Source organism: Vipera berus, assembly GCF_964194415.1.
Source record: "Vipera berus genome assembly, chromosome: 3".
Classification (NCBI taxonomy): Eukaryota; Metazoa; Chordata; class Lepidosauria; order Squamata; family Viperidae; genus Vipera; species Vipera berus.
Genome location: NC_138204.1, coordinates 25401308 through 25414526, shown reverse-complemented (window position 1 = coordinate 25414526; position 13219 = coordinate 25401308). Strand labels below are relative to the sequence as shown.

The following is a 13219-nucleotide window of genomic DNA, read 5'->3' as shown; positions in this document are numbered from 1 at the left end:
TAAAAACATAGTTTGATTCTGGATGAAAATTTTGCAGTACACTGTGAAGAGGAAGCCTCTAATAGCTTACCTTTATAGTTCTGGATATATTCCAGCTTAATATCAGAAGTACAATGGGAAGAAGGAAAGAGTATTATACTATTTTTTTAACATTTTATATATAAGAGCAGCATGTCTGAATTGGCTCTTTAAATATTCCTTCTTAGAATAAACCCATGTTGAATTTTCTAGTTTCTTGCCAGAACCTGGAAAATAATTCCTTTCCTTAAAAGTGTCCGCTATAGGATAGCATAATAACAATCTGCATGTGAATGATATATAAAACAGAATATGATATTTTCAACTTTTCTTACTTTATCCTTGCATTGCTTCTGTAATTATTGGCAGTAGGAGGATAATAATTTGTAAAATGTCTGGCCCTTGGAATTCTTTCCAAGCTCTTAAATCAAGCATATTCTCCTTCAACCCTGGTGAAATAATAGTATTAAAACTTGTGCTTTTATGATTTGGATGCTAACATAAGTTTCATTGTCTTTTCAAATTAGACTTTTGTACGGCTTCACAATCAAAAAACTGGGCAGGAGGTAGTGTTCGTTGCAGAACCAGATAGCAAAAACATCTACAAGTTTGAACTGGACACTTCTGAGAGAAAAACTGAGTTTGATTCAGCCTCTGGAATATACACTCTTTATTTGATCATTGGTGATGCCACTCTGGAAAACCCAATCCTCTGGAATGTGGTATGTTGGTCCAATTGTAGAATGCTTTACCTGCTAGATTAGTATCAGTTAGAGCAGGGGTGTCAAACTGCCGGCCCATGGGCCGGACGCATCACAACAAAACCGCGCCCACCCCATTGCCGGCAATGGGGAAAAAGCTCCGATACATCGCGCGATGTCACGTGACGTTGCGAGTTTGACACCCCTGAGTTAGAGAGATGAGGAGCTAGACCTTGTGTAAGCTCAAGGAACTAACTTGATGAAGATCTAAATAAAAGAGGCAGGGAGAACACCCTGGATCAATTTTGCCCATTTCTATTTGCCCCAGTGGCCAGCTTTTGAATCTTACTTATACCCCCTGACTGGAGGGCATCATCAGTCTTTCATGATACTTCCCAATAACTAGCATTTAAGGTATGTTACTAACCAAGAGCTAGGAATCAGTCCTTAAATTATTAGTAGGCTTTGGTAGCCTGATCCGTCATGAACCTGTCAAGTTTCCAAAAATTATCCAACTTGGCTATTAAAACCATAGATGCTCACAGCAAATTCCAAAACATATGTGCCTTGTGGAAAAATACTTTCCTCTGCCTTTTCTGGATCTTTTTCCATTTAATTTCAATGGATGATCTTGAGTTCTGATACTTTGAGCGAGGGGAAAAACTTGCATCAATGTTTTCTATATAAGGCTATTCTGAAAACCAGTGATATCATGGTGCTTCCAGTTGTAAGGCAAAAGAGGGTTACTACCTTGAGAGTAAACCTTATTAAGATAAATTATTCTTATTTGTGTATTCTTTCTATCATTTAAAACCCTTCAGATCTAGATCTATGTAATAGTCATAGCCATGTTAACCAATAATCAAAGGCTTGGAAAAAACCAGCCAGATTTTTACAAGCTTTTGGAAGGCCATCAGATTGGATCTGTATTGCCTAGTAAAACAAGCAGTTCCAGATGAGGGGAATGTCTTCTGATAACAAGGGACCTTCAGCTGTGAATCTCTGCCCAACTATATCAAGTAGGCAAATTCTATCAGGGAAATACAGTCTCATGAATATAGCTAGGACCCAAATCATATAAAGGTGGCAACTATCTAATTATCTGAGGCCTTAATTTTAAGGAAGGGTTTTAGTGAATTGATATTTTTAATTATTTATGGAAAGGTAAAGCAATCAAACATAAATAACCTTCAATTAGCATTTACCTTTTTAATTCTTTTCAGGCTGATGTTGTCATCAAATTTCCAGAAGAAGATGCTCCATCTACAGTCCAGTCAAAAAGCCTTTTCACTCCTAAACCTGAGATACAGGTACATCCCAAATCAGAACACTCTGTTCCATTGAATTCTCCATTTGAAAGACCGCTACTTCTGATTTATTTATTGAACTTAAATTTGTTATCAAGCTTATCTAGCTGTAGAGCAAGAGTACCAGTTTCGGTCTCTTCTGTCCATGAATGCTTTTGCTTTTGCTTCCTTTGCTCTTTTTGTACTTGGATTAGCGTGCTAAATTTAATATTATCTGCCATTACAAAAACCTCCATATGTTTGCAACTATAATGAATTCCTCTGTCAGTAGAGTTGTATTTTTTTGGTAATTCTTAACCTGAGTGTGCATGTATCCATAGATGGTTGCAAAAGCCAAGAATAAGACAATTGAGTTTTCTACTGTTGCTTCAAGGATCACTTTTTAGCTAAAGAAAATAGAAAAATAATGCCCTGGCACCTAGAAGGGTCTTATAGCACACCTATTCTTTTCTGCACAGATAAATTAGCATTGATTGTATATGGAAAAGAGCCTTACTTGAATATGACAACAAAGGAAAAAAGGAAAAGTTGGTCATTTCCCCACTAGAGATTTATAATGTCTTTAAGAATTCAGCTTCTAGTTCTTGCATAGGCATGAAAGTCAGCTGGGTAGCCTTGGCTCAGTCACACTTTCCCGTCAAATCAATACCTGCCTTGCATATGTCAGCTGATAAATAAAACTCCTCACTGTATCATTCATTGTTAGTTTTGCTATAAGAACTAGGCGAATACAGTACAAAAGCAATCGGTCAAACGAGTTTGCAGTCAGGCAGTGCAAATACTAAGAAAACAACACTAACAACTCAGTAGAATCTAAGTTGTATATACGTACAATAATAGTTAGATATATTGACCTAGAATTTGCTGCCTGTTGAGTGAGACAAAGTACTGTTCTGATTTTTTTTCCTGGAATTCCTCTTTACTAGCACTTGTTCAGAGAGCCTGAGAAGAGGCCTCCCACTGTTGTATCAAACACATTCACAGCCATGATACTCTCTCCACTGCTTTTGCTCTTTATTCTGGTAAGTGTTTCATATATATTCTAATTATACTGAATTCTTTGCCGTTGTTACTCAGTTGCTGGGTTTTTCAGGCAGCTGAAGACCAATATTAAATACAGTATAACATTGCTATTTTTTCACAAAATAGGGTTGTGAAGGATTTCCTAGGGTGAAAGTTTAAAATTTTCCTATTCCATATCTACCCCTTTCCCAAATTCCTGCCTCTGTTTGAGAGGCCCATTTTAAAAGACGGTCACTGAAAACTTTCAAGGCTCATTTGCATATCTGAAGGAATCAGATATTTTGAATGGACTTAAAGCAAGCTGGGTTTACCGGTTGAGCTCCGGACGGCGCCCAACCTTCGCTCCTTCCGACGGGATCTAAAGACCTACTTGTTTGAACAAGCCGGCCTGGCCTGATGGGTTTGGGTTTTATTATTGCTTTTAATGTATTTTAACTTATTGTTCTAAGGCATTGGGCACTTTGTTTAATCTTCTCTTAATTTTTGTATCTTTGTATTTTAGTATTTATTGCCCTGTTCACCGCCCTGAGTCCTTCGGGAGAAGGGCGGTATACAAATAAAATTATTATTATTATTATTATTATTATTATTATTATTATTATTATTATTATTATTATTATTATTATTATTATTATTATTATTATTATTATTATTATTATTATTATTATTATTATTATTATTATGTTCTTGAAGTTGGTTGGCAAATGTTATCCTCCCTTAATGTATTATTTTTACCATTTTTCAGTGGATAAAGATTGGGGCCAATATTTCTAACTTCAGTTTTGCTCCAAGTACCATTATCTTTCATCTGGGTCATGCAGGTAAGTGCCAGAGGAATTCCTCTCCATTATCCTTTTTTTTCTGTTGGCTTTATAGATAAGAGCCTGATGACAGATGAGCTCACAGCTTATTAAGTATAATGGACATAATGACACTATATCCCTCCCTTTTGTCCATTTTTCCTCTAGCCCATCTTTCAGAATTATTCTGGTATGGCTAAATGCATGTTTGCCATCAGTTTTAAAAGCTATCATTAATTTCAATGGCTTTTCTTGTATTTAGATACATTTGTTAGTACATAATGTTCTGAGTTTGTATTTGGGGCATTAGTCCTTTAGTATGTATGACCTTTTGATGCTTTGATTTTTGTATTGTACCTTGATCAGTGTCTAGATTTCTCCTCAGTCAGTTTGTGTTAATTTGATCAGAAACAGCTATTGGCTTCTTACATTCCTTGGAATATGCCACTTGGCTTTAACATGCTAAATTGTCTAAAATTTTAAAAAGAAAGTTGTAGGTCCTCTTTATCTTGAATCGTTTCCCTGTTATCTTTCAATCTTAGGTTCTTTCCTTTCATCTTCTTCATAACTTCATATTTTCCCTATGAAAAACCAGCATTATTTTTTTTTAAAAAAAAGTTTAATTAGCTAATTGGATATTTAAAATTTTCATTTGAACCTTCCATCAAAGATTCTCAGTTTATTATATGTGTACCGCTGGTGGAACGCAGGCATTCCTGTTAACTATCCAGGAGATCCTGGTTTTCAGCAGTCACTATAAAAGAGATGTTTGCCCTAACTCACCGATTTAGCAAAAAGAGGAGAGAGAATAGGGCATTCTGTATGATGCTATCCTCTCTTCTAACCTCCATATCTTCAGTTGGGAGGATTGAACAGTAGCTGTGTTTCTGTTTGCTTGAGTACAGCTGTCCAGATGATCTAGGACTGTTTTATTCGGGTTCATAATCATAGGGAGCGTGTACTCATGGTCAAAAGTACACCATCTCCCTGAATGTATATGCTGTGGAAACAGTCTACAAGCATCTTTGCCTGACCTTGCTTTCTTGGCCGTCTGTGGTGTTCAGGCACTGCACATATTTGTAGTCTGTGTAGTTTTCTAAATTACATTAGATGAACATAGTGGCAGCATGTGTTGACACAGCATGAAGTGTTCTCAATATGACACCTAGACAGTAATGCCTGCATGTTCCATCTGGGACAGTATTTGGAGGAAAGCGGTTGATTGGATTCTCTGCAGCTTGCAAGCCCACACATAATATGAATGCATTGGTGCCCAGGTTTCTGAATAGAAGCAGAGAATCATGGAGAAATTGGTTAAGTGATGGGGTTAGTGCAGTGGTGGGATTCAAATATGTGAATAACCAGTTCTCTGCATGGATGCCCCTTCCCGAAGTCTGTTCTGGGCCTGGGCCTCCGAGGCCCAGAACAGACTTCCAAAGCAGCATCCACGCACTTCCCGAGGGCCATTCTGGGCCTTGCAAAAAAGGGCTAGAGCTTCACTAGGTGCCATCCAGTGATGGGATTCAACCTGTTCACTCAACTCAACAAAAAATCACCTACCAGTTCTATCAAACTGGTGCAAACCAGCTGAATCCCACTACTGGGTTAGTGCTGTAAATGAAAGAAGAGAAGGGCCAGAAAAATGCAGGGCTGCTCACCCAAAAATACACTAGCTGCCATAGAACCATATTTTTCCAAGAATCATTTGTGGGGGGGCGGGGTTTCTACTGGGACCATATAGGTAGGGCATCTCTGCCTCACCTTGGAAGAACAAGGGTTTTTTTTAAACCTTTTAAGGCTTAAAGAGAAGTTGCATGTGGAGGCTGGGGGGAGAGCATAAACACCTACAGTTTTACATATGTACAGTATATAGAGAACATTTAGAACTGACTGTAAATGTATATATTTCCTTTTTTAATAGAGATAAGTAAGACATAAGGCTGATACCTGTCCATCTTTTTTTATGAACTGTGTATCTATTGATCTAACAGAAAGACTAGCCAACAAAAATTTACATATTTTTTTTCTTTTTGTTACTCTTGTTTTGATATCTGCTTTATTCTTACATGTTATATAATGAACCAAAATAAATAAATAAAGCAAGCACAGAAATTTGAATACCACTGCAGTAAATGAGTACATTTTGAAGATAGTTGTAAATGTAAGTGTTACATTCCAAGTTATTTATACTTTGGTCCCTTTGAAATTTTCTCGGTATTCAGTGTGACTCATTTAATTGCATTCTGTCTATAAATGTCAGCATATTATGTTAGAAGCTTGATTTTTACTTCATTTGAGGATTATTTTTGTTTCATTTGCCTTATTTATGTCTTATGTGTGTGGTTAGAATTGCTTTTCATATTGGAAGAATCATAAATTCATCCCTCCAGATGAAAGGTTTAGTATTTGCACCTGATATGGAGAGAAATAAACGAGCTCCTCATATTCCTTTTGCCAGCTTCCTTCTCTGCCAGTCAGCTTTTTTATGGTACATAATTAAACGTTTGCACTTGAAGAGAAGTCAAAGATTCTGGAGCCTTGGTTGTTATCTACAGCATAGTGGAGCAACCGTTGTGCAACCGTTACTTAATATGTAATTTGGGTACTTTAACTGATTTAGTTGCAGTTTAGTAGATAGTGCAAGGAGTTCACAGACTGGAATTGCTGTAAAATGTTTTCAAGGAAATCAAATCTTACCATCTGTTATTTGACCATATTTTTCCTAGCAATGTTGGGGCTCATGTATGTTTACTGGACTCAGCTCAACATGTTTCAAACCCTAAAGTACCTGGCTCTCCTTGGTAGCCTCACCTTCCTAGCGGGCAATAGAATGTTGGCTCAAAAAGCTGTGAAAAGGTAAGAGGACAAAAATTGGATTTCCTTTTTTTTTTTTTACAAAAAAACCCTAGTAGCAATAGTAAAGGAAAATTGGAAGTACGTGCGATTAACAATAAATCTGTTGCTAAATTCCTAGCTGTCCTTTCCTGATTCATTAGTATATCTCACCTTACGTAATAATTGAGACATTCTAGGTTTTAATTCCATGTTCTGACTTTTAAAGACAGTCATTTAAGGGAGAGATTCTAACTGACCAAGTGATGAGATCTGTTTGGAATGATTTTATTTTTTTTAGTATAAGTAGTTCTCGGGTTATGACCACACGTTCAGTGACTGTTCAAAGTTACAACGCTGAACTAATGGTACTTATAACTGGTCCTTGAAGATCCAGCAACTGCAGTACCTCCCTGGTCACATAATCATGAATTTTGTGCTTGGCAACTGACTTGCAATTCCAGTGTCACAATATCCTGCAGTCACGTGATTACCATTTACGACCTTCTCTGCCTGTGTTACACAAGCAAAGTCATTAGGGAAGCTGACAGGAAGGGTCAAAAGTCATCCCTTGTAAGTTGTTTCTACCTTTCCCCAGGAGAAAAAAGCCACTTGACTCGCACTTTGTACTGTGCACACATGCTTGTGACCCCACCTGCACTTCCTGTTTGCTGCGTCACCTTGCAGTACCTCCCAATTCCCTAGCGCTCCTTGTCTGGGACTCCTGCCATTTCCATTTAACAACCCATATGGTCCTGGGGTTACAATGGTAACCAGCACTGCTGGGATTGTCATCACTAAACAATGGAGTCACATGACATCATGTATTAACACCACATTGCTTAAATTCAGTCCCCAGTTGTCATCATTTATAGTCCTTTGTACATATCTAAATTCTAGTTTTCAGCTTCCTTCACTATTAGCCATGTTCTCTGGGGCTTCGTGCATTTATAAATTGAGAGTCATCTAGAAAGACGTAGGTTTCCCCATCAGTAATATAAGGAATATCTTTTCTGGATTTTTTTCTTTTTAAAAGATTAGAAGGTCAGTGTCATTTCTCACAAAGCCTCCAGTATAGTAATTCAAATCATTTGCAGGACCTAGAACCTCACTTTAGTGTCTTAAATGCTTGGCTTTTTTTTTAAATTCTGGGAAAAAATGTATAGATTTGCCTTCAGAAAATCTTGATGGTCATTAGGCATTCTCAGGGTTGAGGCAACCATGAGGTTAGTAACAAGTTAGTATATGTAGCTTATATAGGCAACATTTCTTGCTGCATGGAGAAGTCTTCATAGAGAAGTAACGTTTTGTGGAATTTTTTGTAGTAGTAAGTATTAAATGAGGAAGCAAAGTTCTAAGTTATACCAGGGCTCCTAGTAGCATGAACCAATACAGGTAGTCCTCGACTTACAACCACATTGACCCCAAAAATTTCTGTTATTAAGCAAGGCAGTTGTTAAGTGAGTTTTGCTCCATTTTACGACTTTTCTTGCCATAGCTGTTAAGTGAATCACTACACTTAAGATAGTAACACGGTTGTTAAGTGAATCTCCCTATTGACTTTGATTGTCAGACGGTCACTAAAGGTGATCACATCATCCCAAGACACAGCAGCCATCATAAACATGAAGCAGTTGCCAAGAATCCGAATTTTGATCACTGAGCATGGGGATGCTGAAATGGTTTAAGTGTGAAAAATGGCCATCAATCATTTTTTCCAGTGCTGTTGTAACCTTGAATAGTCACTAAACAGATGGTTGTAAGTTGAGGACTGCCTGTAATAAAAATGCTTCTTGCTAATACCTGTTATGCATCAGGGCTAACTTTATAATTGTGCACTTTGTCTCTTTTACCCGATTTATTCTCTGATGGCTATTTGGTGAAATTAGAGCGACCATGGTTTTACCTACATTAGTGGCTGGCTTAAAATTCAGCCAGTACGGCAGCATAAATTCTCTTACAAAAAATGGCAATTCTCTTGATGCTCACCCAATCTCTGTCGATTTTTGGGAAGCCTGGTTTGCATGCTTCTTTTGAATGTGTTGTCACTTCCTAAAGTAATACTTCTTTCCACTTCCCTGTCTGCTCTGAACTTTAATTCCTTTCTCCTTTTGGCAGGATCGCTGCAGAACAGAGCAGTAGGTTGGCAAAGTATAGGACGCTACGGTAAAAAGGGGGTACACTAGTGACCAGTCCTACCTAGAAGTAAGGGTCTTTGGCTGTTCCTCTTCCTAAGCATGGTGGCTGCTTCATTTTATGCTTATCTCTGTTTGGGGTTGAGGAGGTGGGGGAGCCTTAGTAGAAGTCACTATCTCTCTGCCTATTATGCTTCTGACCATTGCAAAAGGAACATCTGCATGGTTTAGCTGTATTTTGAGTTTATTGTTTAACTCAATTATTGTTTTAACTCCATTGCAGTTCCACATTCTTAAAAAAAAATCAGTTGCTAGAGAAATTGCTAGCAATGCTTAAGACTTCGAGATTTCTCTAGACTTCTCATTTTTATGTCTTCCACATTTTTGCTTGATCTACCTACCCACATGCTGCTTTTGCTTTTGTTCTCAGTCCAACCAATATAAAATTAATTTTTCCGGAAGCAAAGAATCAGTATTTGTGTAATTTAAAAAGTTGAGAATCTTGGGAACAAGATTTTGGAGGAAGAAGGCTAAGATAGTTAGGATCAGTTTGATGCAAATTGTTGGACATGCCTGTTTCAGTTTGTTTCATGAAGTTGGGTAGCCTGAATCTATGTTACCTATGGCCCTGCATGTAATATTTTGATTTTTCTCTTTCTGCCCGTTTATTCTTGTTGGGGGGAAAAAGGAGCTTAGTGAGCTGGGTGGATTTTTGTCTGTTTGTTGCAGTTGCTTTTGTACTGCATATTTTGTTTGTTTGTTTGTTTGTTGAATTTTTATGCCTCAGAGTCAAGGCAGATTACAACATTTGGAGAAGCATAAATTCAATATAAACAATATAACATTTTGTTTAAAACATATAATGTCTAAAAATCTACTGAAGCAACAAACAGGCATCCAGCCATCTTATTACCAGTTAAAACTATGTTTAAATAAAATAGTTACCATGACTTTCTTCCAGGCCAGTTTCACATTAGTGGATACAATGTTCCATAACAAGCCACCAACAAAAAAAAATACAGCATCAGATTACACTGTTCTACCTCTCCAAACATCATCTCTCTCAACGACTTCATTAGATAGAAAAAACAGTTTGGAGAAGCTGGTCCCAAAGGTGACTAGGAGCTGAGCCATTAAGGACTTTATAGGTTAAAACAAATATAGGTACTCCTTGCATAATGATGGCAATTGGAATTATGAATTCCATCACCAAGCAATGCAGTCAAAAAGTGCAATGTTACATGACTACTAACTTACGATGGCAAATGCACCCTTCCAGTTTTGATCATTAAATGAATCCCATGTGCTCGTTAAGCACGACATCATAGGATTGCCATTTGTAATCTCCTGCTAGGTTCCCCATGGACTTGCTTGTCAAAAGCAGGTGGTTAAAGTCATGCGACCATAGGACACAGTGTGAGCTCGTTATCAAACATCTGAATCACATATTCTGATGGCAGGGATGGTGTAACAGCCAAAACTGTGAAGACCAGTCATAAATCTCCTCAATGATCACCATCAAAACTTTGAATGGTTGCTGAACCAGTGGTCATTAACCAAGGACTACCTGTATTTTGAATTGGATTTTGAAACCAATTGGCAACTAATGCAGTGACTAGAACACTTTTGTTACATTACTAAAAGAATTCATACTTATTAGCACCTGGCTTCGACACTTAGGACAAGAATAGTTTCTGGTAGCCTAATTGCATGCTATGGAATGCATGAATTACTGTTATGATACCTCCTGTTCATTATTCCAGAAACATCCTTGAAAGCTAAGTATATTCTAAATTAGAATAAGTTGTGCTGCTTAAATGAATTAATAAATTAGATTGCCAAGTCTTGTTTTTTGCAACAATATGGAAAATTGGATGGAATCAAAAGAGAAGAATTGTAGGTTGATAGGAGAATCTGAGTAAGAGAAGATATTACTTTGACCAATCATTGTCTTCATTTCTGGTTTCTGCATTAAGAAATTATTATAATGTTTGTTTAAAATAGAGTTTTCCAGGTTACTGATTTTAATAGCACATTTCCAGATTTTGTAGTTATGTGGTCACACAAAAATATAAATTTTGCATGTACCAACAAAGATATTTTGAGGTAATGTAGATTACGGATATAAAATTAAAGAATATAAATTGATATATTCTTGTCTACAATAAGGATATAAGCATTTAGTCTTGTAAATTCCAGGTTTTACACTTTGAATCTATGAATAATGAAAGACAGATATTTGAGCTCCAGTTCTATAATTTTCAAGAATACACAGCTGTCAATTTCATAGATTACATGAAGAATTAGAAATATTGTAGGACAGTATTAGGTTGTTATTAGGTAACAAAGGGGGTTTCAGACTTTGCAGTACTATGGCCATCTAAAATGATAAGCCAGCTTGATGGATTGTTTAGGACACCTGGTTAGAAATCAGGAGACTATGAGTTCTAGTCCCACCTTAAGCAGAAAACCAGCTAGGTGTCAGAGAGAGAGAGAGAGAGAGAGAGAGAATAAACACACTTGAAGACAGAAAGAGAGATAGGATTTCACTGGGGATTAAGGTTGGGGAAGAAATTAATATATCCACATAAAAGATATGTAACTCCTTTGATTGATTGATCATCTTTACTTTTATTAAAGAAAAATAATTATGCATTCCAATACATGAAAAATTTAAAATTCGTCCTCTCCAAGCACTTCAAAGATGATGGATGTACTGCTACATACCATACTAGAAATCATCAGGTATTGGTATCCAAAGATGGCTAAATACTGGATTTAATCTTCTCTTAAAACATTAAGTTATGTTCCCCACTTTACCCACACAACATTATAAAAACTGTCTGCACAAGCCTGGTCAGCTTTCAGATAAATGTTACAATTTCCCTCTTAAGTGGTTGTAATGGCTAAAAACTGGATATGCCAAAGAAAACATGAAACTGTTAGATGAGAAACAGTGTGGGGGGAAAAATACTGATTTTGTGGTATTTACTTTAACCAGTATCTATTAGTGGAACTTAGTTGAAGCTCTTATCACACTGTAGGCTACAGAACTGGGGATTATGGATAATTTTTAAAAATGTACTTTTATCACTATATTCCAAAGAAAAATACCTAAGAATGATGTTATTCCCACTATCTCTTTATTAAAAGTATGTAGTTATTTGGAGAAACAATCTCAGTGCAGTTTTACAGATGAAAATAAGTATCTGAATATATTGTTTTATATATCATTTGTGTAATGGAATTGAGTTTATGAATGTCGTAATTTAAGAGCTTAAGTCCTGTTGTCATAGCCATCTCATCTTTTCCTTTTGATTCTAGTTGTTTTTGTACACTTAAAGTGTTACAAAAAGAATATTCCATTTCTTTTACAATGGGGAGATATTTGTAAGATTTGTCTCTTTTTTAGTCTTAATTTAATTTTAATATAATCATTTGAATTGGATAGACTGAGTTGTAATCTCAGTCAGATGATTGACTTTGGGCCAGTCACTCTGTCAGCCCAATCCACCTTACAGGGGTGTTGTGGGGAAAGTGGGAGGAGAAAGAAGTATTAAGTAAGTTCACTGCCTTGAGTTGTTGTAAAAATGGTAAAGGCAAGATAAAAATAAATAAAATAGATCAATTGTTGAATATGTTATTATATTTAACTTGTAGCATTATGTACACATATTATATAATACTCCAAATATAGTATGACTTGTAAATTCAAATTTGCATGATAAATAACTGTATTTTGCATTACATTCTAGTTTACTATGTATTCTTTGCATTCTTCAGGTTTGAAATTTGGCATTTAAAACATTAAATTTCACTGTTCTGTTCCAAAAAGAGATAACTGCTTTATAAGTGAAGAACTCTTCCACATCAGGAATTTTAATTTTAAGAGGATTTCTTTGTGTCCTTCCAGAACACGCTAATGACAGAAGAACAGAGGAACAGAAAAAAAAACCTTAAGTAAAAAAGGAAAGGAGCCAAAGACAGTTTGAAGACCAGAAACTGAAGTGTGGAAAATAATTGCCTGTAATATTAAAAAGTGTTTTTTAAGAAGAAAAATACCCTAACATTTTGTGTTTGCTTGAATGTGTAAGTACTTTGATTTGCGATACGACCACTTTGTCAGTCAGTAAGAACTAAAAACAGATGGGCTCCCAAATTGTCATTTTTTTTAAATCTTTTTTCTACCGCCTCCTTCACGAAATAAAGAGAATAAGACAAAAGGTCTAGCCAACTGCAATTTCTTTTATTATATTCTGGCTTTCTAAAGCAAACATTAAGTTTATGCTTCAAGTAATTATAGAAGAGCATTTCCATATTTTGTGTGAAAATGCAAGAAAAAATTGGATGATAAAAAGCAGTTAAAATACACTTTGAAGAATCAGAAAACCTCTGACAAATTC

At 36.2% G+C, this 13219-nt stretch overlaps 1 protein-coding gene across 2 annotated transcripts in view; it reads left to right on the top strand.

The window, feature by feature from the left end:
* The window catches only part of RPN2 (ribophorin II), a 36231-nt gene extending 23356 nt beyond the window's left edge, over positions 1-12875 (top strand). The window contains exons 12-17 of one of the 2 annotated variants that reach the window (XM_081323126.1): positions 546-740; positions 1943-2029; positions 2953-3048; positions 3795-3870; positions 6576-6705; positions 12730-12875. In XM_081323126.1, the coding sequence (XP_081179252.1) occupies positions 546-740; positions 1943-2029; positions 2953-3048; positions 3795-3870; positions 6576-6705; positions 12730-12739 (594 nt within the window). In that variant the 3' untranslated portion in view covers positions 12740-12875. Of the gene's footprint in view, positions 1-545; positions 741-1942; positions 2030-2952; positions 3049-3794; positions 3871-5949; positions 6011-6575; positions 6706-12729 lie in introns of those variants that run through there. The other variant, XM_081323127.1, reaches the window with a different exon arrangement.
* Positions 12876-13219: the final 344 nt, after the last annotated feature.